The following is a 25,000-nucleotide window of genomic DNA, read 5'->3' on the forward strand; positions in this document are numbered from 1 at the left end:
CATCACAATAAGATGGCCGTAAAGACAATAAAACAATTACAAAGTTTGACTCGGCATCAAGATAATAAGGGAAGAATTCTGGTTGGAACCGCAGTCTACCCTTCGTCCTCTCTCTATCACCGATCAGATCTAGGCAGTAAGTGTATTTACGGCTGAGTTGTGTTTATTTATCGGTCTCGCGAGTTGACTTTCATTGGGGCTGAGTTTACCTGTTGTGGGGCTTGCGACTATGGACCTTGTGCATTCGCTTAATTAGGTCTATTTATCCCGCCGTCGGTTATGAAAAAAAGAGAGATTACGATGTGTTTATGTATTTTCCGAGGCAGAATGACCCTTAAAACCCCCCGGCGTAAGGTTCACGTGCTCCCAGGGCGGTAGTTGTGCGAGCAAGCCCTATAATACGAATACTTAAGGTTCGTAATTACAAATCGCTAGACATGTATTAAAGGCAACGGATGGCATTTATTGACGATGTTAGCCGGAACAGCCCATGGCTAATGCGTCTCAGAAGCAAGTCTTTTAGATACGTTTATGACCACTTAATGTTTCTCGATTATAGGATGATTGACAGCTCATTTGGCCAGATATGCTGCATGGAGATCCGTTGCAATCCGTCGAGCATTGTTTTTCCGTGCGGTTACTTTGTTGCTCTCGTGATACCAGACGGATATATATTTATTTCCTTTGTGAGGAAGCAAGGGCTGTTTGGCAGTCAATCAGAATTATTTGCCCGGGGTACAATGAAAGGGAATGGCGGAGGGAGGCCGCTCTGGGGTCCAGGGAGTTTGCCTGTTCGTTTTGTTCGCATTCGGTTTTTAATTCGTATTCTTATTCGTCTTCTTCTTTAGCGTGTGTAGCCGACACGTCTTCATTACAACTTTCTAACAATATTCTTCGCCCTTTTTTTACGTTATACTTTCTACGTGACTTTTTGTTTGTGCGAGCCGTCGCGCTCTCTTCTTATCACTTGCTTTTCTCTTCTCCCTCTCTCCTCCTTCGTCTTTTTTCCTTATCGTTTGTACCAGAATAACACTTTGTTTATTACTTTTTCAGTATGTTTTTACTTCGGTCCCGTAATTTTTTCTTGTGATTATGGAAATGTGTTTTCCAATTCCGATCAGCCTTCCTTCCCTATTATTCTTCAGTTGTGCAACAGTAGTACACCGACCCTCTCTCCCCGAGGCTTCCCCTCCCCCCCACTCCCCTTCCCCACCCTCGCTCCCTTCTCCTCTCTCCCCTCTTCCCACTCTCGCTCCCCTCTCCTTCACCCCTTGTCTCCCCACCCTCGGTCCCCTCTCCCCTCTCCCCCCTCTCCCCGACCCTTCCTCCCCTCTCTCCACCATTGCCCCCTTCTCCTCCCTCTCTTCTCCACGCTCCCCTCTCCTCCCACCATCGCCCCCTCTCCTCCCACCCTCCCTCCCCTCTCCCCTCTCCCTACTCTCGCTCCCTTCCTGCAGTAGCACTATCATGTCCCCGCCCGCCTCGCCAGGGCTCTCTCTCCTCTCACACCATCTCCCGGCTTTCGCATAATTACCTCTTAACGTCCGTGTGAATGAAGATGTTTCCCTAAGTTATTTCCCTTCCGAAGTGGTTGTTGCCGAAGTCGAACACCCTCACGTAACGCTCGCCCCCCCTCCCTTTCCCCCCTGCTCCCCCTATCTCCTCTCTCCCCTATCTCCTCTCTCCCCCTATCTCCCCTCTCCCCCTATCTCCCCTCTCTCCCTGTCTCCCCTCTCCCCCTATCTCCCCTCTCCCCCTGTCTCCCCTCTCCCCCTATCTCCCCTCTCCCCCTGTCTCCCCTCTCCCCCTCTCTCCCCCTCCCGTTCACTATGCCCCGATCGCCCTCTCGAGAGCACGCATATTAGGCGATCGCTAGGCGGCAGCTGTTTATCTGGCGGCCATCGTAGACTGCGCTCGTTCTCCGTGACTCTCTCCTCCCCGTTACGATACTCTGCTTCTCGCAAATGCCTTGATACACACCAGCGGAGGACGCACGCACACACGCACACGCACGCACGCAAATTCTGGGTGTTTAATTAATAAATCTCAGTTGTCTGTTCTTTTTCCCTCGTCCGTTTTTCCCCCGCGTTCGGTCTTCTGGTATTTGGGCATTTTCTCTCCCCCCCCCCCCTGCTGATTCTTTCGTTTCGCAACTCTCTCTCTCTCTCTCTCTCTCTCTCTCTCTCTCTCTCTCTCTCTCTCTCTCTCTCTCTCTCTCTCTCTCTCTCTCTCTCTTTCTCTCTCTTTCTCTTTCACTTTCTCTTTCTCTCTCCTTCTCTCTTTCTTTCTCTCTCTCTCACTTTCTCTCTCTTTCTCTCTTTCACTTTCTCTCTTCGAGCCAAGTTCGCCAGACGGTCCGTTCCATTTTCTCGCTGGCGCCGTTCGTTCGACTTCTCATCACCATTCTCTTGATTTAGCAGTTTCTCGAACCTATGCCGTCGTTTATAATTACCCCTTTGCGTTTCCCCCTTCCCCTCTTTATTCTTTTCTTCCCCTTGCCTTTTTTCCCCCGCTAAATGAATTCTGGTCTTACTCTTTCTGCTGTTTTGGCTGTGTGTTTTCTCGTCTTTTTTCCCCTTGAGGCTCATTTTTTTCTTTTTTTTTTCGTTTCGTATGTTCACTTTCTCTCCCTCTCTCTCACTTTTCACTTAAACTTACGTTCTCCCTTTTCCTTTCCTTTCCTCATCCCTGAGCCTCCTTTCCCTCTTGCCTTCCCTCCTCCCTCCTCCTCCCTCTTCCTTATTTCTTCCCTCACTAAGCCTCCTTTCCCACTTGCCTTCCCTTTTCCCTCTTCTTCCTCATCCTCCTCCCCTTTCCCCATTTCTTCGCTCCCTAAGCCTCCTTCCCCACTTACCTTCCCTTCTCCTTCTTCTTCCTCCTCCCTCCCCCTTTCTCATTTCTTCCCTCCCTAAGCCTCCTTCCCCACTTGCCTTCCCTTCTCCCTCTTCCTCCTCTTCCTCCCCCTTCCCCATTTCTTCCCTCCCTAAGCCTCCTTCCCCACGTGCCTTCCCTCCTCCTCCTCCCCCTCCCCCGCCTCCCCCTTCCCCATCAGCACCCCTACCTAACACCATCGCCTGGAAGTAACATAATGACCCCAAAACAGCGTCGTGAATTAAGACTCCAACTAACGAACGAGAATATCGCCCCATTTGCTTAATCAATACCATTGACTACTAATAATATGTTATACTAATTAGCAGTTACAGCAATGTATTAAGACGTTAACCGGCGCCTCATCGAAGGAACGATTTTGGTCCCTACGCCGGGGAGGAGGAAGGGCTAAACTCGCCCGGATTTGGGGATCGCGAGGTAGAACAGTCTGCAACCCGGGGAGGAAATTTGCAAAGCAAGATCATCTTTTACTCAAACTATCAAGTCAATTTTGGTAGTTCGAACTGACCTGAATCCTACGAGTTCCAACTTATTGTCATGTTAATTCGCCTTTTTGTTACGGCAGTAGAAAGAGAGCCAAGTTGTGTAGGATGATAAAAAAACGCCTGATAATTACCCAAGGATTTAGAGATGAGGATGTTTTGTATCCTTTCCGGGATACATCCATCACGACGTCGAGGCTGAAAGAGAGAATAATTATAGTTGACCAAAATTATTACCGTAATTTATACTGCGAAGAGTCTAAGACTTCAGCTGAAATGGGGAGGAGGAGGGAGGGGAGGAAGAGGAGGAGGAGGAGGAAGAAGAAGAGGAAGAGGAGTAGGAGGGAGCGGAGGGGGAAGAGGAGGCGTAGGAGGGGGGTGGAGGAGGAAGAGGAGTAAGGGGGTGGAGGGGGAGGAGGTGGATGCGTAGGAGGGGGATGGAAGAGGATGATAGGGTAGGGGTAGTGGAGGGAAAGGGAGAGGACTAGGAGTAGAAGGAGAAGATTGTGGAAATAGAAAAAAAGGAGGAGGAAGGCGGGAGCAAGTGAGGGCGAAGGTGGAAAGGGAGAAGGGAACGGACGATGAGTAGAAAAAAGAGAGAGAAAGAGAAGGAGAGTCTCATTATGCAGACGACGAGAATGCAGTAGAAAGGAAGATTAGACGGAGAAACGATCGGAGAAGGAGGAGGACATGAAAAACCGGTAGGGTGGAATGACCGAGATAACGAAGAAAGGATTAAAAAAAAAAAAAAACATACACCAAAACAACGGTTCAACAACGAACACGAATACCATAGGATAAGATAAAATAAAACAAAAGAAGAAAGAAAAACAAAGCATAAAGACAAACTTGTAAAGATGCGCATAAAAAGGGAGCAAAAACCACTTCATGATTACGTGGTTATGCCATCGACCAAAGATCCTCCGCGGGGAAAGGAAAAAAAAGATAAATAAAGAAGAGAAAGACAAAAAGAAAGAGAGAGAGAGAGAGAGAGAGAGAGAGAGAGAGAGAGAGAGAGAGAGAGAGAGAGAGAGAGAGAGAGAGAGAGAGAGAGAGACAGAGAGAGAGAGAGAGAGAGAAAGAGAGAGAGAGAGAGAGACGGGGAGGGAGATAAAAAAGACACAAGATTGACATCGCGAAAATTTTGCGAGACTTGTACTCCTTTGGGCGTTACAGAAGATAATGGCAAGTCCAATTATAACGGGAATATCTACGCTAAAATGGGGTTGGGGAAATGTTTCTTATTGAGATCCCCCCCTTCCTTCTTCCCCCTTTCCTCCCCTTCCCCCCTCCTCCTCCTCCTCCTTCACCCTTCCCAACCCTTCTCTTCCCCTCCTTCTTCACCCTTCCCTCCTTCACCCTTTCCTCCCCTTCTCCCCTCGTCCACGTTCACCTTTCCCTTCCCTTCTCCCTTCCCTCCCCCCCCTCCTTCACCCTTCCCTCCCCTTCTCCCCCCACCCCTCCCCACCATGAATCCAACTCGGCCCTAATACCCCCTCATCCCTTTCTTCCACCGGAAATAGAAAATCAACAAAAACACGTGAAAAAGAAAAAGATTACGCAAAAAAGCAGACATAAAATCAGCTGATCTTGACGGACAATAGCGCCAGGGTGTTAGATTAACCGCTGAAAAAAAAAGAAAAAAAAAATTGCCGTAAAAACACCTCACGGATGTTAGTGCACAATTTCGCCATCATTATTAGCAACAATCACCATCAATACATCCATTTATGCATATAAAAAAGAATCTTTGTAAGAAAAAAAAACAAATGCTCGTTTTTTTTAGATCTTCTCTTAAGTCTGCATATTCGAGATCATTATCGCAACACAGCTTCACATAACCGACGACACCAGTAAGCATGAGGTCAACGACACAGACCCAACATGCACATAACCAAATATCCGCCACATAACTAACGCGCTTGCGATGAAACCACAACGGACGCCGCCATGAGATCAGCACCGCGACCGAACACCGAGCGCCACGCAACATACTCGAAGAGCGGCAACACCACCGCCCTGCGCTAGTTAGCTTATTAGCGTTTTTGCGAGGCGCCGCGAGGAAGATCAAAGCGAAGACGCGATCCGAGCGGGCTGCCCGTGGATGGAAACAAATCAATGAGTGCGGGGCAAGTTGGGGCAGTTCGGAGACCGTCTTTGCAGGGATGTTGCGCGCGGATTGGTGGTGGATTGGGTGCGACATATGGCGAGGGGGCTCGGTGGACCCCGCTTGGCTGGGTTGACTCTTTCCACCCTTCTGTCTTCTCTCTCTCCCATTTACTCGGCAGAAATCGCTATGATACTGCAGTGTGTGTTTAAGCTACGATGATTTGTAGGATTTTTTTCTTGTGTGATCGTTGCAAGTTATAATTTGCTCAAGCATTTCTCTTAAAAAAAGATCTCCCCGAACGTTGCATGCATTGTAACCCCCCCCCCGCCCCGCCCCCATCCACCTCATCCACCCGCTCCCCTTCTCGCCTCCAGCATTCTACTGTCTCGCACACGCGTCCCCACACCCCCTCCCTCCCGCCGCGCCGCGTGGCTTCGGCCCCTCCGAGGAGTCCTCAACTCGGTCGCATCCCTGGCAGACGTCCTCAGTATGGGTCCTAGCATCCCTATTTTCTTACGTCACCAAGGGGCGTGGCGGCTCTTTGTGGCCTCCGCCCTGGGTCTCGTTCCTCCCGTCAGAGGGTCTTGATGAAGTCTTTGTACGGACGAAAAGCCTTCATGAGGTCTTTGTGGAGGCGGGCGCGGCGGCCGCATTGTTCGCCCCTCCCCGTCCTGGCGTGTGCGGGGGACGCCGTCGTGTCACCGGAGTTCAGGTATCATGAGACATTAGGGCTTCGGGCGGAGGCTGTAATTAAGGGTTCCCCCAGCCTATGCGTCGTGCTCTACTGTATTCTAACAACATGAACGGTTAGATTAGCCTCGAGGATAATGCTAAGGTCCGCTGTCTTCCTTAAACGATGTACTTGAAGATAATGGCTATCACATCAAGCGTTTTTCCCATAACAAATATGGTGTAATAACAAATGACTAGAACCTCTCCTGATGCAGAGACATAAGGAAGGCGCACAACAGCCATAAATAATCCCCCACGTCAGAATATGTAATTCGGAATCTGTATTGTTAATTCTGATTTATTTACTCTGATGTTGGATTCTGTGAAAATCGCCGGAGGTCATTGACACACCGTCTTTCCCCGTACGCGCACAAAAGCTTTATGATCACAAATTTCTTATGATAATTGCGAACCCATGTTCAAGCGGCTAAATTGCATATGATACAAAAAGAAAATAAAAACAGTCGAACATTTATCTTCAGCAGCACGGAGTAAGTGCACCTCCGCTTTCCTTGTGTCGCGGAACGGATCACCGTCCTTAAGCCTTGTCACGGACGTCTGTTAATCTCCGTCACCAACTCTGCCTCGACCCTCTCACAGGCGACGCGGCTCCTGCACGTCCGCAAAAAAAGGAAGAAAAAAAAGTCGGCCGTTCCCTTAACGCGGGCTAGCAATCATTATCTCACACATGTGTTTTTGATATTAGCCAAAATGGGGCTGAGACGATGTCAGAAAGGCGATTATGGCGGAGGTGGAATGTTTGTGCGCGGGTCGTGGACGGGGCGAGGGAGGGAAACGGAGGCAGAAGTAGTACACTATTTGCCGCGGCCGTCGTCTTTGTTTTCTGCCTTGATTGTCTTGCTTAGATCATTCCCCGACAGAAGTAACGGCCACGCATTTCGCCGAGCGCGGAATATTATGCGCAAAAACAAACGTCTCGAAGTCTGATCTTCTCTTTTTCTCATCTCCATTTCTGTAAGTCACTGAAGACCTCAAGGAGCCCGCACTACTTTCGCAATGTCTGACCCTCTCTCTTCGCCTCCCCTTCTCCCCTTCCCTCCTTCTCCCCTTTCCCCCTTCTACACCCGGATATCATCTTGCTGTAAAACCTGCGAGTGTGAAGGATTGGAGCTGCGATACGCAGTTCCGTAGTGAGTGACACCCTCCGCATACACCCGCGCTTGCCAGGCCTCTCTGCCAGCGTTCTTTTTCACTGGACACGCGTTCCATTCGTCGGAAATCGGCTTTCGTAGACCTTTTGTCGAACGCCGACATTCTGCTTAGATAATCATATCGTCAGCCTTCACTAGAGGACACTAGCTGTACACACACCATTTTAGCCATACATTGAAGATTCAGCTGAGAAATACGGGCCAGCCAGCGCTGTGTGGCCGCCGGCGATGCTAGAGGGGAGGGTAAGTCCGTGTTTTTCTCATTAGTAGCAAACCAGTCGCCTCTTACCGCCCGCCCGCCCGCCCGCCCGCCGCTAGTGCCCTTACCCCCGCCCCCCTTATCCTATGACACGCATCCTACATATCCTGCCCGAAGCATTAATCTCTCGCCGTGATAACATTACTGACTATGACACCCATTTCGTTCTTGTCGTGCGTCTGTTCGTTTTTCCCTTCGCTGTTTCTCGGTTTGATTTCGACGTCGCTTTCAGCTTTGTTTACGCTTATGAATCATCCTCCACTTCGGAATCAGTAGTACATACACGGAGACTTCCTCTCGGCGACGAAGGCACGGCCTCCCACCAACAATGGCAACAAAAACATGCGTTTGATCAACCGACAGAAGATGCATCAGTTAATTTGGCCGTATGTGAGGCTCCGGCGGCACCAGCATGACATCTGCCTGACGATCGCTCGCAGGCCTGAGGGTCATGCATCATCCCACCGGAAGTGTCTACCTTACAAGGCGTCAGGATATTATGATGCACGATGCTCATCTTACAGATGCATGTACACATTCATATACATGTGTAAATATACACCCACATGTGTGCGTTTTTACCAAACTTACTAGTATATACACGTGAATCATCTGCAAATATTTAAATGAAACAGGAGAGTTTTATTAGCATGAATCAGCCAAAAACCGAACACAATCCTGGATGTAGGGGGGCGTACTCACATACACGTCCACATACAGACGCATACATTCCCATTCGCTCATACAAACACGCTCTTTCTCTCACTCTCTCTCTCTCTTTCTCTCTCACACACGGCACATACACACATACACACATACAGAGAGCAGCCCGCGGGATAATCATCGTTGGTGGTCCGTCAACGCCTACGCTCCCCCCTCTCCCTCTCCCTCCCCCCCAGTGATCACCCTCTCCCCAACTGCTCTTCTGCAACAAATCATCTGCGAGGCGTCGTGTTGCAAAGCCTCGGGTAGTCCGTCTTGCAGCGATGACGCCCAAGATGCCGGGAAGGTCTCGGAGGCGGGGTCGCGAGGGTGTTCGGAGGGACTCGGGGTGAACTTTGAAGGTTGGTTCAGGAATTAGAGGGCGCAAGTCGGCGGTTTTTAATGGTAGGCGATGCACCCGTGGCCATGCCTAGCTGACGAGGAGAAAAGATCAATGTCGGGGTGAAGGAGGAGGGAAAGACGGATATTACTGTCCCGATTGAGCTGTGGTGGCATCGGGTCCGCATCGCGCGAAGGGGCGTCCTTTTCCCGCTCTTTTTCACGGATTCGAACTGTTGACGGAGGGAAACTCAAGCCTGTAAGAAGGGCTCGCTGGATCAGGCCGTGTTGACATAAGGATCTTATCTGCGTCGGGCTTTATGTCACTTAGCAAATTAAAATGTTAGGTTCGTCAATCCCACTTTTAAAAATAGACACGTCGGGCCTTTGACATCAGTGCACGACGGCGCTGTTGAGATGGTTCAGGCTGGAGAAAATTACGACGATGAGGATTACAAAAAGAGTGTAAAAACGAGAGAGAGAGAGAGAGAGAGAGAGAGAGAGAGAGAGAGAGAGAGAGAGAGAGAGAGAGAGAGAGAGAGAGAGAGAGAGAGAGAGAGAGAGAGAGAGAGAGAGAGAGAGAGAGAGAGAAGTAGAGGAGGAGAAGGGACTGACGACCAACAGCACCGAGCGTGACTTACATGGCTGCAATGGCGAGGCGGGTGCGGTGTTTGAAGAACAAAGTGCAAAGCCGCCAACAGCCCTCCTCCCTCCCTCCCTCCCTCCGTCCCTCCTGAACCTCCCTCTGCCCTCCCGGCTTCCCTCCCCTCCCCCTTCCCTCCCTGTCCCTGCACGTCTCGAGCACAAACATTCCCTCCTTTCCTCCCCCTCCCCTTCTGTCCTTCCCTCCCATGTTCGTCCACATGTTATCAGCCACTGAGAAAAGCAACCCTCGTTTTGCTTGCTTGTTGCACGGGTCATTAGGCACATCTCGGATTCTGATGAAGGAGGAGTGCAAGAGGAAGGAAGAAGACACGAGAAGAAGAGGGGGAATGATGCATGAAGAGAAGAGGAGGGGGAGAGGGAGGAGGAGAGAATGTTTTCAGGGCTAAAGGGATGCGATGATAGAAGAGATTAAGGTGTTGAAATAGAGCATAAATAATAACAAACAGAAAGAGAAATGAGGAGCAGCATGAAAAGTGCTTGCATGCATGTTTGTTGGTGCTTGTGTCTGTGTGTGGGTGTGGGTGTAGATGCGTGAAGAGAGTGAGAGAGAGAGAGAGAGAGAGAGAGAGAGAGAGAGAGAGAGAGAGAGAGAGAGAGAGAGAGAGAGAGAGAGAGAGAGAGAGAGAGAATTGTTTGTTTGTGTCCGTGTGCCCAAGTACCACTAAGTTGCTTGTTATGACACTGCACAAATCCTCAAAAAAGACCAAACAAAACAAAGTAAAACCAGCAATAACAACAACAACAGCAAAAGAAAACAAAACAAAAAAGAGAGAAAACGGAAACATTGATAAAGAATATAGAAAAATACCCTATTTGTATTAAGAAATAGACTTGGACGCGAATTGAACGTTTTCAGTCTTCTGAATGTTTGAACAGTGAAAAAAGTGCATCGCCTCTGCTGGTGATACGAACAGTGACCATAATAAAGATGATGTGATTATGATTCATGGTGACGTTAAGTACACCAACAATGGCAATGCTGATTACACCGATGATGATGATAACTGTAAAAATAATGATGATGAGGAGGATGGTATACTGTAAGAGTAAAAAGGGGAAATGATAATATAACAGCAATGGTAATTATAAAGATAACTATGATAATTACAAGTGATAATGATAAATAGGGTAATAATAATAATACCAACAAGAACCAATAATGATTCAGTCAATAATAACAAATATTTAGTGTTACTGAGTTCTTATCGTTCATGTTCATTATGATAGCGTTAGTGCCGATAGTAATATAAAATTATGGTGATGATAATATACAAATATGGTAATAATATCAAAAATCATGATGATATAAACAGTGATAATGAAAAAGAAAATAACAACAATGAGGACCGTCATAATGATAATGAATGACGACGATTATCATAATAATCAAGGCAACGACAACAACAGTAATTCCGGATTAAGAATACGATAAACGACAATTAATCATAACGACCCCGACATCGCTATTAGGAGATATGAAAGTGAGGATTTAATTAACCACCGCGGATTCCTCAGCTGCCGAAGCGTAAGTTGCTGAATTCCTGAGCCGCCCCAACCCCCCCTCCCCCTCCCTTCCTTTTAACCCCTTATGCAAGTTGTCTATGCGAAATTTGAGCGCCTACAAAGGCCATATCAAAATGTCATCCCAGCAGCCCGGCAATTGCAAGGCATCGCGGCCGTGCAACCGAACACCGTGCCCAGAATGACAATAATTAAGGGGTCCCATTAATAGTGCTCAAGCCACTACCACTACCGATGCCCTACCCCCCCCCCCCCACCACCACACACTCCCTACCCTCTTCCATCCCTCCCTACCCACCCACCCCTCACATCCTGCCCCCTCTCCCATCACCCTCTATCACCCTCCCTCCCCCTTCCTTGCCCTCATCCACCCCCTCCCACCCCTTCCTGCTGCCTCTTCCCCCCCCTCCTCCCCCGCCCCCACCCCTACCCCCCAATTCAAATTCACCACCAACACCATTTTAGCGAGAACAATTGTAATCGTGCATTTGCTTTCGAGTATTAGTTGAAATTTCCTGTCTATACATTAATTTCTCTGAATTTATTTTTTGAGCTTGAATTTTTTAATTTTGAATTGACGCCTCATAAAAGAAAACACAACAGGCTATTCATTCCTAAAATACGAGAAGAAAAACAAAGAAAAAAAAGAGCAAAAACTGAATTCAATTAAAGGGTTGAATATTGATGAACTGTAATTGAAAACAAGCATCGCCGGCCTGCCTGTTGTAGCCAATGGTAAACAACAATAATCACAGTAGATGCCGCCCGTTGACCTTTGGGTAAGGGTGGCTTCGGGGGCCCTCCATGACTCACGCCCTTGGGTAGGGAGGGGCAGGGGTGGCCGCCCGTTGGTATGTGTCTCCGAGAACCGCCAGGATTACGCGTTCGGTCGGAGAGGAGACTATGGTGGGCGGGGCGCGGGTCACGTGGGCGGTGGAGTTTGTACAAGGTGATGGTACAGCCGGTAGGGTTTAGAAGGGGGTGGGGGCGTGCAGCTATGGGGGGAGGAAGAGGAGGAGGGGAGGGGAGGGGGGGAAGAAGAGGAGGAGGAGGAGGAGACAAGGAGGAATCGCGTAGGATTTGGCGAGTAGCGTGGGTGGCGCGGCTTGCAGGGCGTGGAAAGCGCGGAGGAGAGGCGCGTTGGATTCGATCATCTCTGGAGCTGAGGAGGTGAGGAGGAATTTAAAGATCGAGGCGAGGTATTTGGGCGTGTGGACATAGCTTGTGGGCGGCGGAGAGAGAAGGGCTTTTGGGAGGTCAACACGGGCGGCTGCGGGGGTGGGGGGGAGGGGAGTGAGGGACGGGGAGGGGGAGGCTCTATGAACGTAACGATCACGTGACGCCTCGAGAGGATTTTTGGGATTCCTGGTGTGGCGACGCCCGCGGCCGCTGGGTGGACGGAGTGTTTGTTTGGATTTGAACTGAAGAGCCGATTTTTTTTCTCTCTCTCTCTTTTTGTCTCGACGATCTGATAAAGGTGCGAGGATAATGCGCGTGCTGGGGCGTGCGAGGCGCTGGGTGGCGAGCATAGCAACCCTCTCGATTAGCAACATGCTTGAATTGCAAATGCAAACGCTGACCTAAGGATTGCGATGCCAGAACAGTAACAGATAAAGATACAAGATATATTTTCCAGAAATATCCTCGCACTTACTCTTCCTCCCAACGGCGTTACTTCCCTTGCCTCCTCTGCGACCGAATTCAGAGCCAATAACTTCGGCCTGAGTAGCACAAGTATCATCCGAACAGCGTAAACACCGTCGTTAGAGTGGCGTAACCGCAGTTGACAACCGCAAATCACAACAGCCATTACCACCGCCAATCAGAATGCGTCCTGAGCCTATCACCACATCCGCCCAATCAGCAGATCAAACCATTCGCCCAATCAGCCTCCAATCGCGAGTAGCCAGTCCCAATCGCGCATTCTGCCGCCTGATCGCGTGGGAGTTGATGACGGGGCCGGCGGAGGGCATCGCGGGGACGGTATGAGGTGCTGCGGGAGATTACGGGTTACCTGTCGTCTACTCGGGGTTCAGTCCTCTGCGACGTGTTGTGTTTATATTGGGGAGGTAATGGGGTTGTGATTGCGGGGTAAGCGGTGTCAAAGCGAGGCGGTGGGGCTCGGAGGACAGGAGTCTGGAGGGCGGGAGCAGCACCCCTTCATGCGCGCACACACACGCACACACACACACACACACACACACACACACACACACACACACACACACACACACACACACACACACACACACACACACACACACACACACACACACACACACACACACACACACACACACACACACACACACACACACACACACACACTCACACACACACACACACACACACACACACACACACACACACACACACACACACACACACACACACACACACACACACACACACATACACACACACACACACACACACTCACACACACACACACCCACACACACACAACCACACACACACACACACACACACACACACACACACACACACACACACACACACACACACACACACACACACACACACACACACACTCACACATACACACACACACACACACACACACACGCGCGCACACACACAACTACACACACAACTACACACGCACACACACACACACACACACACACACACACACACACACACACACACACACACACACACACACACACACACACACACACAAACCTAAACACAACCACACACACACATACACTACTACACACACACATACACACTACTACACACACACACACACACACACACACACACACACACACACAACCACACACGCACACACACACACACGCACACACACACACACACACACACACACACACACACACACACACACACACACAACCACACACACACACAACCACACACACACACAACCACACACACACACAACCACACACACACACACACACACACACACACACACACACACACACACACACACACACACACACACACACACACACACACACACACACACACACACACACACACACACACACACACACACACACACACACACACACACACAACCACACACACACACACACACAACCACACACACACACACAACCCCCCCCCCCACACACACACACACAGTAGCACTGCCGTTCCATCCCCAAATCGGCCACCAGTGCCCCCGTCATCATCACCACAGCTACTGACAGGATTACAATAAAATCGGGCCGCCGATACGTCACGAGACATCTATCCATCATTATCATCCTCACAGCCACCATCAGCACCATCACGAAAGTGCGTGTCGCTCTCGTCCTCATTGGCGACTTAGAGCTATGTGTCGCAGTGGGAGGAAGGGCTTAAGAAACACGAGGAAAATATTAATGGTGAAAATTGATGGTGAGAAGAATTTTGGATGGAAAGAAAAAAACAAATTTGACTGTGAAAATAAGGAAAAAACGAGGCGAGAATACTTATAAAAGAATACTTATAAAAGGGAAGATGGATATCAAGAGAGAGAGAGAGAAAGAAAGAGAGAGAGACAGAGAGACAGATACAGATACAGATAGATACACAGACAGACACACAGAGAGAGTGAGAGTTGCGTGAGAGAAAATTGAATTAAAGTGCTATAGTCCGTTTCGTGTGTCGTGTCTTGCATTAACATATGATCATTGATTCAGAGGCCAGGCTTTACTTGTTGCATTAGCTCATTTTCATATTGTTTAGATCCATTAAATTTCAACGTTTATGTCACGGAATTCTGGATAATACCTGTGATGACATTTCAATATTCTACAAGGGAAGTCTGGCGCATTTATGAATACCAGAGAAACGGAAGGTTTGGAGGATATAAAAAGATAGAAAACGTTTTCCCGCCAATTTGAGCCCGTTCGTACAGGGCTCTGTTGGCACAATAGACGCCGAGGCAGTAATAGGCGAACAAAAGACAACACGGCGGATCCGATCGCCTTACCGCCGCCGCTGCACTCAGATACACGAGCCAATCAAAGCTATCCGATTGCTTCCAAGTAGCGCTATGAGAGACGAGCTGGGCGGGTTCTTGCAGCGCCTTTGTTTCACGTGTCATGTCATAGACACAAGCGCGTTCAAATGCAAAACAAACATTTGCTGTACAGATAGGATCACTGCTAAATAAATACTTAGATGAAAATAAAAAAGTAGAAATAAAAACGGGCATAAACCCGAGCGCATTCCTAAATACTTGTGTTGATCTACTGTATGCATAATATATATATATATGTGTGTGTGTGTGTGTGTGTGTGTGTGTGTGTGTGTGTGTGTGTGTGTGTGTGTGTGTGTGTGTGTGTGTGTGTGTGTGTGTAGAGAGAGAGAGAGAGAGAGAGAGAGAGAGAGAGAGAGAGAGAGAGAGAGAGAGAGAGAGAGAGAGAGAGAGAGAGAGAGAGAGAGAGAGATACATAGGTATAGCTACACACACACAATGCGAAATCGACAACTTTGCTTGAACTATAAAGCCTCAAAATCTAATTATAGCAAGGAAGTCAGGCGGCGGAAGGTGGATTTCAATCGTCAAAACCAAGGATGTGAGCAATAACGGAAAAGATTTGTGATTCGTCAATGTCATTATCAAGACCTATTGTCCGCGGAGTTGCCCTTCGTCTAGGCCGTTGCGCTCCGACTGATACTCATTTTCGATTTCCTTACCTTTGGAAAAAAATATATTATAAAATCATGTGGTTCGTGCAGGGTAGCCATTAGTTGCATTGTGTTGATTTTTTTCTCCCTTTTTTTGTGTGTGGTGATTTTTTTTATCTTTCGTTCTCGCTCTCTCTCTCTCTCTCTCTCTCTCTCTCTCTCTCTCTCTCTCTCTCTCTCTCTCTCTCTCTCTCTCTCTCTCTCTCTCTCTCTCTCTCTCTCTCTCTCTCTCTCTCTGTCAACCCTTTTTTGCTAGATTTACTGTATCATATCCATCAATGTTTATGTGATACGAGCAGCACGAACAAAACCAATCTTTTAACTGCAGTTTCTCCCCTAAGTATGCCCGTTAGTCAAAGCGATATACACGTGTTCTGACATTAAAGTTACTCTTTATTGTCACCGTTGTAACTGGATTTGAATTACGCCATTAAATACGAGTTTACCGTAGATTAAAATGAACGCATATGATCATCAAAAGATATTTTTTTACGTGGAACACAACGAAGAGTTTGTTCGCAAATAATCGTGATGGCTTAATCGTTACCGTCAAGCATTCTGGTTCAGCGTTCACTTTGCATATTGAAATGCAAACTGCGGACGGAAAGATATATTGAAGGAGGAGGAATGTTATGATAAGCTACTATCAGCTGTGGCTGTCTGTCGAGCTGTTTTTTTCTGTCTCTTCTGTTTATCTTTGTTTCTCTTTCGATCTCTCTGCCTCATTCACTCACTCACTCACTCACCCATTCTCTCTCTCTCTCTCTCTCTGTCTATATATCTGTCAATCTAATTATTTCTCTATGTAATGCTGAAATGTCGCAGCAAATGTAATTTCAACGAAGGAGTTCCTGAATCTCCTCCCAAGCGACGCAAAAAAGCCCCGGGATTCGCTGTTCGCTGCGAGCCCCAAAAACGCTTTGATTAATAGGACGAGGCGGTAAAGAACAGCGTTTTTTCGGCCGCCGCGCGCACCGCCGGTCTGATCTGCTCGGGCTTCTTATTGATAGCCTTGATGAAACCCCGACAAAGGCCCACGTGGACCGCTGCCTCGGCCCTGCAGATGCATGACTGTTGATCTATTGCTTAATGGGCGCTCTATTGATTGCAAAATTATAGGCGTGAGCTTCCGTCAATGAGGAATGGCCAATAGCCTTAGAGAGGTGCTCACAAAAGAGTCCCATCGTGCAAGTCATTGGCGTTAATTCGAATCAGACGGACGATCGTTTCCATTCAGCGAGGGGCTTCTCAGGGATTGCGTTTTGTCATTAAAGGTGTCCATCAAGATGGTAGTTTCTGAGCAAAGAGAAGGAAAGTCACTTGTCTTCATACCTTCAGCAGTAGAGATGGCATAGCTCGAATCCTGCGGAGAGCTGAGCTAAGACTCCTTCTAAAACGAAGAGCGGAGACGTGCGGACCTCTCAATCCGGCGACCCCCACCCGGCCGCCTCCATTTCCCCCTTTGTTATACGCCGATCAAGGACAATGATTCGCGGGTTGTATTGTGTAGAAGGCCCTGTTTACCCAACACCAGTAGCGTCTCGCATCAATGGGTTCCTGATGGACCTGGCCAGCTCTCTGAATATTAAGCAGGACCTCCTGAGTGGCCGGCAGAGGGCGAGAAAGGCAGTTGTAGAGGGGCGAGCGGGAGCGAGGGGTGAAAGGGTTGTCCACTGAGATGCGGTGGGGCCGCCAGGCCAGAGCGAATGAGTTGTATTTAAATTTGGAAATAAAGTGTGTCGTTAAATCCCTTGCTCTTGTTAGATGTGCGTTTACGTTATGTCAGTTTGGACCAGAGCTTAGATTAGGATTATTTATCAATATATTTATATGTGAATTGCATCCCTCGTGTGACAATCCGCAGGACTAACGAATCTATTTCTTCTCCCCCCAGGAGCATACGAGAAGGTCGGATGGTGCCCGAAGGCCTCAGTCTACCACCCAGGTCCTTGGAGAGTCTGCTGGTGGACAGGTCGAAGTCCGAACACGATAAGATTCCCACCTCGGAGTTCGGTAAGCAGTTTCACGATGTCTATGGTAAGTGGTCAACCTCAGGTCTCTCTCCCTTTCGGTGGAATGTTTTCGTGGATGGTTTGGTTCTCTGTTTCGCGCTTTTATTCTTCAATTGCGATGGATGTTCTAAAGGGATGACTATGAGTTGCAGATTTTATTTCTTTGTTTCCCAAACGCGTTGAATTCGATGTTTTTTGCTTGATTGTTGTTCATTTTGGGGAAATGTGGTGATAAGGTAGATGCAGCCGCTTGACCACATGTTAAGGCAAATGAATCGCTTCAATTATTTTCGCCCCAGTCATTGGCAATACTAAAACGCTCTAATGTTTCCCACTTATTAATTTAAGATCATAAATATGTAATTTATGGCTCTGAGTATATTGAAGAATATGACATACATTTGAGAATCCTTTCCAATGGTCTGACCACAAAACTAAAGCACCAGTAATTGTTATATCATATCTGCTCTGTTGGGGTTGTAAACAAAATTTTATGGAAGGAAATGACACGGTAAAATCCACAGACCTTCAGCGCCTGGCCAGGAGGCGGTCACTCGTTGCCTCCGCCAGGTGGCTCCTCAGCGCCGGCAGTTAATGGTCATTCCCTCTCCATTCTAGGTCCTCTTCCACCCATGAGCCACTCGCACCTCCACCCACCTCTTCGGCCTCACCTACCGCCGCCGCTGGCACCTCCGCCCATGGCATCCCCTCTCCAGCCGCTGGCCCCGCACCCTCCGCCGGGCACGCCGCTGCACCACCTCCTGGGGGAGGAGTGGCGGAGGTCGCTCGAAAGGTCCGCGCTAGATCGCCATCACCTCAACTCAGGTACGTTGCGCCGCCCGGCCCGTGCGTTTGCCTTTCTCGGAATCCCTTTCATGACGTAGAAGGAACGGGCTAATTCTAGCCCTTCTGCGCGCACGAGGACTGACGCCGTGTCCCCGCAGGTCAAATGTCGCCCGACAGCGGCGGAGGGCCCGTCGAGCGGTCCGACTCGAGGGAATCGCCCATCGGCGACGTGAGCATGAAGAGCCCGAGCTCGATGGCCAACGGCTTCCCCCACGAGACGAAGAGCCCCTTCCAGCCCAGGGACGACCGGTCACCCTTCAAGGACGAGATGCCCTCGATGGCCTTCAAGTTCGAGGACCGGATCACTGGAGAATCACTCATTCCGAAGGGAGATCCCATGGAAGCTAGGCTTCAGGAAATTCTAAGGTAGGACTCTTTGGTTATGTAATATATCTATCTCTTTACCTGTTTTTATTCACACACACACACACACACACACACACACACACACAAATATATATACACATATATATGCACACATACATACATACATATATATATATATATATATATATATATATATATATATATATATATATATATATATATATATATATATATATATATATATATATACATTTGTATATGCCCACGCGCGTGTGCATGTGCGCGCGAATTTTGTAACAATACACCCAGCGCCCACAACAAACACGTCGCCATAACCGCCCGTCTGCCTGTCTACCCGAAGGTTCAACATGGAGAAGTTCTGTCAACAAAGCCTGGACACCCTGTGCCTGGCCCGGCGAGTGCGGGAACTCCTCTCCATTCACAACATCGGACAGCGACTCTTCGCAAAATATATCCTGGGGCTCTCGCAGGTGAGCGCGGCCGGACCGGTCGGACTTGATTCCCTTTGACGGGTTTAGGTTGTCATAATTAACTTCCTTTGACGGGGTTGGATTCTTGGTTGCAGCAGATGTGTGTAACTTGGATTTTTTACTACGTGTTCAATTATGGAGGGAGCATTTTGTTGTCTTGTCCCTTTATGATTCATTTCCTCCAGTTCGCTATGTAATCTGCAAAACGAATGATAATTGATTCTAATCATAATCATGTTATACCATTTAGTTCTTTGGATTGCGCCCCTACCTGTATGCACAATAAACCTTTCCTGTATCTTTCCTATAACTTCCATTTTGACCTGCAATGACTTCCTTCACACAACCCTAATTTTGCTGTACCCTAATTTTCCCCATCCTTCTCTCATCCAATACATTTTCTTCCTCATTGCCTGCCACTATCTTACACTTATGTGACTCCCCTCCGTGCCTCCCTCCACCCCTAGGGCACCGTCTCGGAGCTCCTGTCCAAGCCAAAGAGTTGGGACAAACTGACGGAGAAAGGCCGCGACTCTTACCGCAAGATGCACGCTTGGGCCACCGACGACAACGCCGTCTACCTCCTCAAGTCTCTCATCCCCAAGAAAGGTGAGTACCGAGAAGACTCGAGTTGGTTCTTGATGCTTTTGAGCTCGACTTTTTTGTCTCATAAAACACGGGAACTGGGTAATATAAGCTATGTCTTTTATGTCACAATTAAGACGATTGCGGACGAAAGCGCACAGACGGGCCACTTGGAAGCCTATCTCCTGGCATCCTTCCATTCTAAGGAGCGTGACTGCCATCTTGCCGGCTACGAATCTTCGAATCGAGTGATGGATGAATCCCGTTTTATCCTCTTAAAGTTGTTAATGTTCCCTTGGTGTGGGTGGACGACACGCAGGCTAGAAAGAGCTCGGAGAACGCAAGAAGCAGAGGAGGGGGAAAGGGGGGAAGAGGGGGGGGTGAAGGGGATTGTTATTTGGGTTTTTATGGGTATGTGAGGGACTCATAGGACAATTTAAGTGTGGGTTTATAGGCGTTATTTGAGAGCTTTTATATGGATTCTTAGGCGTGCCTAGGGGTTTGGTAGGCTAAATCGGAACATTTATATATAGTGTTAGAATTAACTTTATTACACGATTTATGGGTAGGATAACATAAAGACTATGTTGCCACTCTTATTCTTTTATCGCATGTGAGAAGAGGAAGTGTTCTACAATGTCTGAATAGCTTTCATTGTAAACCGGCCGTGGGACAACTTTGACGAGTTTCCACGACAAGGAAAACGACCACCAAACGAGGGTCTGATCACACGGCCACAGGCGAGCACGAGAGAGGGACACTGGCGAGTACACGGAGACAGACAGCAACACATGCACTGAACGAGACGTAAACAAAGATACGCATGTTTGAAAAAAAGAGTTAAAGACTTGCTTGTTGCAAGATTTTTACGTCATTGCAACTTGGTGGACTCATTTGTCCGATCCAAAACTTCGCCAGATGACCCAAATTACAGGGCAGAAGGAAAATAAGTTACATTAACATACCCCGAGCAATAAGTCTCGGTGTTGCCATGTAACGTTCATTTATGTTTACATTCTGTATTAGACACGTCTTTGTTTTCCGTCTTGATAAAGCATCGCTGCGATGGCGTCTTGCAGTTTACGGTCGTCGAGAAATAGTCCGAAGTTTAAATGAAGGATTCATTTCTTGTGACAGCGAAACTTTTATTGCCTTGGCAACAATGACCGACAGTTCCTCTGTGCCATATTCGATCTTCATATGTTTTGCTCTTTGCTTCGATCAGCTTCTCCCGCACTTATTTTGGTCTTATGGTTATTTTTTTTACGAGGAGGGGTAAAAAATCGTGTTTTAGCCTACTACTAACTTAAACTCCCCTAATTTCAACTACACTGAGCAAAAACGAAACAATATGGGCCCTTCCTATGAATATTCAGAGCCCGAATGCATGGCTACATCAGCTCGTAAACTTCACGAAAGACACTGAAATAAATCATCCTTTGCAATTTTTACCCAGCAGTTGAACATGCACGCGAGTCGATCCCTATGACAAAGATAGATTAGGGCCAAAGTTGCATGACATGTAATGTATGTTGCAATTTAAGGAGTCAGGGTTGTCGGCAAGGCTTCAAAATACCACTGTTTCATTCCCATGATTGTGAAGCATAGTTCGAGAAAGTCGTTTGATGCTCCCAGCGATCAAAGAAATGCTCTGAAATTCAATGTAACTACCAGGTAATGCCTGATAATGAATAACGTCTGTTCGCTATTTAGATCCCGATTAGATTTTGCCTTAGAAGTGCTCCCGAATCCTATTCTAAATTCTGGGAAAATGCATGAGTTACTTCCTTGCACATGCCCGATTTATGCTGACCGAAAGCTATAATTTTGGTAGAGTTACCGCCCGTCGTCGCTCGTTTTCTCTCGGCCGGGCCTCACCTGGAAGACTCCTTAATACAACAGTAGCGGCCTTGCCTATGTGTTTGTATACAAGAAAAATGTGGTATCGCTCATGTTCGAAGGTACACATAACAAATTTCATAATTACCGTCCTGTGGTTACCCGCGTACTTCAACTGTATGGTTTATGAGATGTAAGCTTGAGAGGAAACCTTAAACATTGATTTTACGATCCTGTATTATTCAAAATGAGATGTGAAGTTGCCTTTTTTTGTTTCTTTCTTCTTTCGTATGTCGTATTTCATAATTTTCGTTACGCATGACGGTCTAATTAAAAGAGGACATTTTCCGAGGAAGAACACAAAGCGCAAGGATAAACTCGGCGCTCAAAGTGACTCGGTAAAACTCGTGTGAGAGAGCCATTGAATTCGGAGCAAGAAGTTTGTCGTTGACCAATGGCTCGATTAGTCTGGATTACGCACGTCATCAAAGGCCTCTCTCTTCCCAATTAACGAGTCGTTGTTCGATCCCGTAATCTGATTTGAATTTCCCGCCATTAATGGTTATGTTCGCGACACAGCGAGAGGGGGAGAGAGGAAGAGAGAGAGAGGGGGAGGGAGGGGGAGGGGAGAGAAGAGGCGACTGAGTCAACCCGGTTAGTTCAGAGCGTCTCGATTCCGAAGTTTGTGTATTTGCTTTGGCTGTGAATTATTTCGTTTCTGAAATTTGGATGGTAATATTTTTCTGTATGTGTGTCTGATCGTTGTCCTGAAACGGATAAATCGAGTAAGTGATTATATATACGCAATTAAATTCGAGCTAATGAATTTATACTCTAGTGTTTACAAATATCTGACGCGATACGTGACGAATGATACGTTCGGGTAAACTTTTTTTTCTTTTTTTTGAGGCACTCCCTTTTGGAAACCCTGTCAAGGGTTCCATTGTGAGTTGTTGTCCAAGTTTCTGAAAAGGCTTATTTTTTCTACTAATGATAGCCTTCCTGCCAGGCTCTAATTACTGCCATACATCATCTTATTATGAACCCAACCGAAACGGTCTTCAGTGGCATGGTAGTTCATTTGCATATGGGCAATAATGAGTTAATAATTGCTGTGCTTACCAGTTCAACGGACAAGAGGTCTTCCCGCACACGTCGCCATTACTGTGCAAGAACGCGTTACGCTAAAAACACACGCACAAAAAATATACAGTCTAATGGCTTTTATGGGGAACGTGCTCCGATCTCATGGTAGTAACGGGTGAAATATTGACGAGCCAGCGCTGATGACACAAGCGGACAGGAAGCAGAGGCAGCGCCGGTGAGCAGGAGCCAGAAGAGACGGAAATAGACGGAGGAAGGAAAAACAAGAAAAAGACAGGGAAAGAGAATAAAGGAGGGACAGATGTATTTAGATACATAGATAGATAAATACAGATATACATATATATATGTATACGTGTATGTGTGTGTGTGTGTGTGTGTGTGTGTGTGTGTGTGTGTGTGTGTGTGTGTGTGTGTGTGTAGATGGAGGCTCCAGCGAGAGCGCGAATGGGAGGCGGCCCCAGCGCGAGGGCCGGCGTGCCCCTGGGCTTGAGTCCGCCTCGGTGATTTATATTCTATCGTCGCTATCAATCGGCGATGGGGGATAATCAGATGCGGGTGGTGGCAATCATTGCTGTGATGTATGGAGGCAGATCCCGATCATTGAAGGTGAACATGATATATGAGCATGATCAACGACCGCAGCCAGGTGATGTATTGAACATGACGGGACGGCTTATGAACCGGAAGCAGACCAAACAAAGGTGATGGCGGAGGCAACAAAAGAGTTCATAATTTCCTGTTTGGTTGATTTGTGAAGGTTCCAGTTAGCTATAAGTGATCATAGTGAAAAGCGGTGAGCGAGGGCAGGGGGCCGTGGGGGAGGAGGAGGGGGGAGCTAGAGTGGGTGATGGTGAGTCACGACTGATCTTGGGGCTCCTGGTGGGCGGGTGGGCGGGTGGGTGGCGCGAGGTGTCGGCAGCGGATAATACGTAACGCAATCAATCCGACTAGCGAGTCTTCCTTGCATCCCTGAGGAAATCGAGCTGACGCTTCTTCTCGCGATCCACTTGCGGCCGTCACGGGAGCAGATAACTCCCGCCTCCGAGTGGAGAGGAAACGTGCGAGGAAAATGTTTATCACAAGCCCGAGGAATAAAGCATCGGAGCATTACCGGCCTTCGCTCGTCGCCACGTAAGCGTGAGAAGTCCGCACAAAGGCCCTGATGAAGTGTGGCGAGGGCGAGGAGGAAATGCCAGTCGTCGGGGCAAGAGGAGGATCTTCAGCGCGCGTCTCGGCTGCCTCTCGATTGGCGCTGGGTTTCCGCGAAGCTTCGATGAGGCGCTGACGGGCGGCGCATGATGGCCTGCGTCTGCCTGGCCGTGCTTGTGCCTGCCCCCGCGTCTTCCTCGTCGCTGTTGTTGTTCTCTGGGATCGTTGGTTTGCTCGCGGGGATAAATGGAACCCTTTGGTCACTGTAGATGTTATCTTTTCATATTTTATTATTGTTTTGATAAAAAGTCATTGATAAAGATGATATGAATACCAGTCAGGAAACTCTTATGATGCTTATAATCGTAACCGTAGTATCAAGATCTGTCTCTGTATTTCATCATCATTGGCGTGACCTCCATCTCTCCTCTCCTTTGTCGCTGATTCTTGCCCCTTCTCCTTCTGCCTTCATTAACCATCTCCTCGGTTCCCTTTCTTCGGTTTCTCCGTAGTTTTCTCGTCTCCCGCTGTTCCGTCTTCCTGCTCGGCGGCCATCATTAGTTTCGGACAATTAGACGAGTGTCGGGCCACCCACTCGTCATTGCTCTCCCCGCACACCCTCTGACCCGCCCCCTCCCCGCTCCTCTCCCCCCTCCCTCCCCTTCTTCTCTCCCCCTCCCTCCCCTCCTTCTCTCCCCCTCCCTCCCCTCCTTCTCTCCCCCACCCTCCCCTCCTTCTCTCCCCCTCCCTCCCCTCCTTCTCTCCTCCTCCCTCCCCTCCTTCTCTCCTCCTCCCCTCCTCCCCAACGCTCTTCGCTGTCTGCGTCCAAACACTTCCTTTGAACTTTTTCTTACTCCGTTTACTCGATTTTACGTATACATTTCTTTATTTTTCCCAGTCGTACGTTTTCCCGTATATTCCATTGCTGTTTTTTTTTCTTTTCTTTTCTTTATCTGCTCCCTCTTTTCCTGATTAATTGTTCTTGTTTTATGTTTTTATTCATATTCTCCTTCATCTTTGTTCTTCCTTTGCCTTAACTAATTATCCCCCCCCCCCTCCTCTCCTACCTTCCTCTTCCTCCTACTTCTCTTCGTCCTA

General features: G+C 48.2%; 1 protein-coding gene across 38 annotated transcripts in view; it reads left to right on the forward strand.

The window, feature by feature from the left end:
- The window catches only part of ct (homeobox protein, cut), a 357,912-nt gene that overhangs the window by 231,457 nt on the left and 101,455 nt on the right, over positions 1-25,000 (forward strand). For 35 of the 38 annotated variants that reach the window (XM_070123697.1, XM_070123698.1, XM_070123715.1 and 32 more), the window contains 5 exons: positions 17,441-17,583; positions 18,177-18,383; positions 18,503-18,770; positions 19,093-19,222; positions 19,690-19,831. In XM_070123697.1, the coding sequence (XP_069979798.1) occupies positions 17,441-17,583; positions 18,177-18,383; positions 18,503-18,770; positions 19,093-19,222; positions 19,690-19,831 (890 nt within the window). The remainder of the gene's footprint in view (positions 1-17,440; positions 17,584-18,176; positions 18,384-18,502; positions 18,771-19,092; positions 19,223-19,689; positions 19,832-25,000) is intronic. The other 3 variants (XM_070123701.1, XM_070123711.1, XM_070123724.1) reach the window with 1 other exon arrangement.

Source organism: Penaeus vannamei, chromosome 7 (assembly GCF_042767895.1).
Source record: "Penaeus vannamei isolate JL-2024 chromosome 7, ASM4276789v1, whole genome shotgun sequence".
Classification (NCBI taxonomy): Eukaryota; Metazoa; Arthropoda; class Malacostraca; order Decapoda; family Penaeidae; genus Penaeus; species Penaeus vannamei.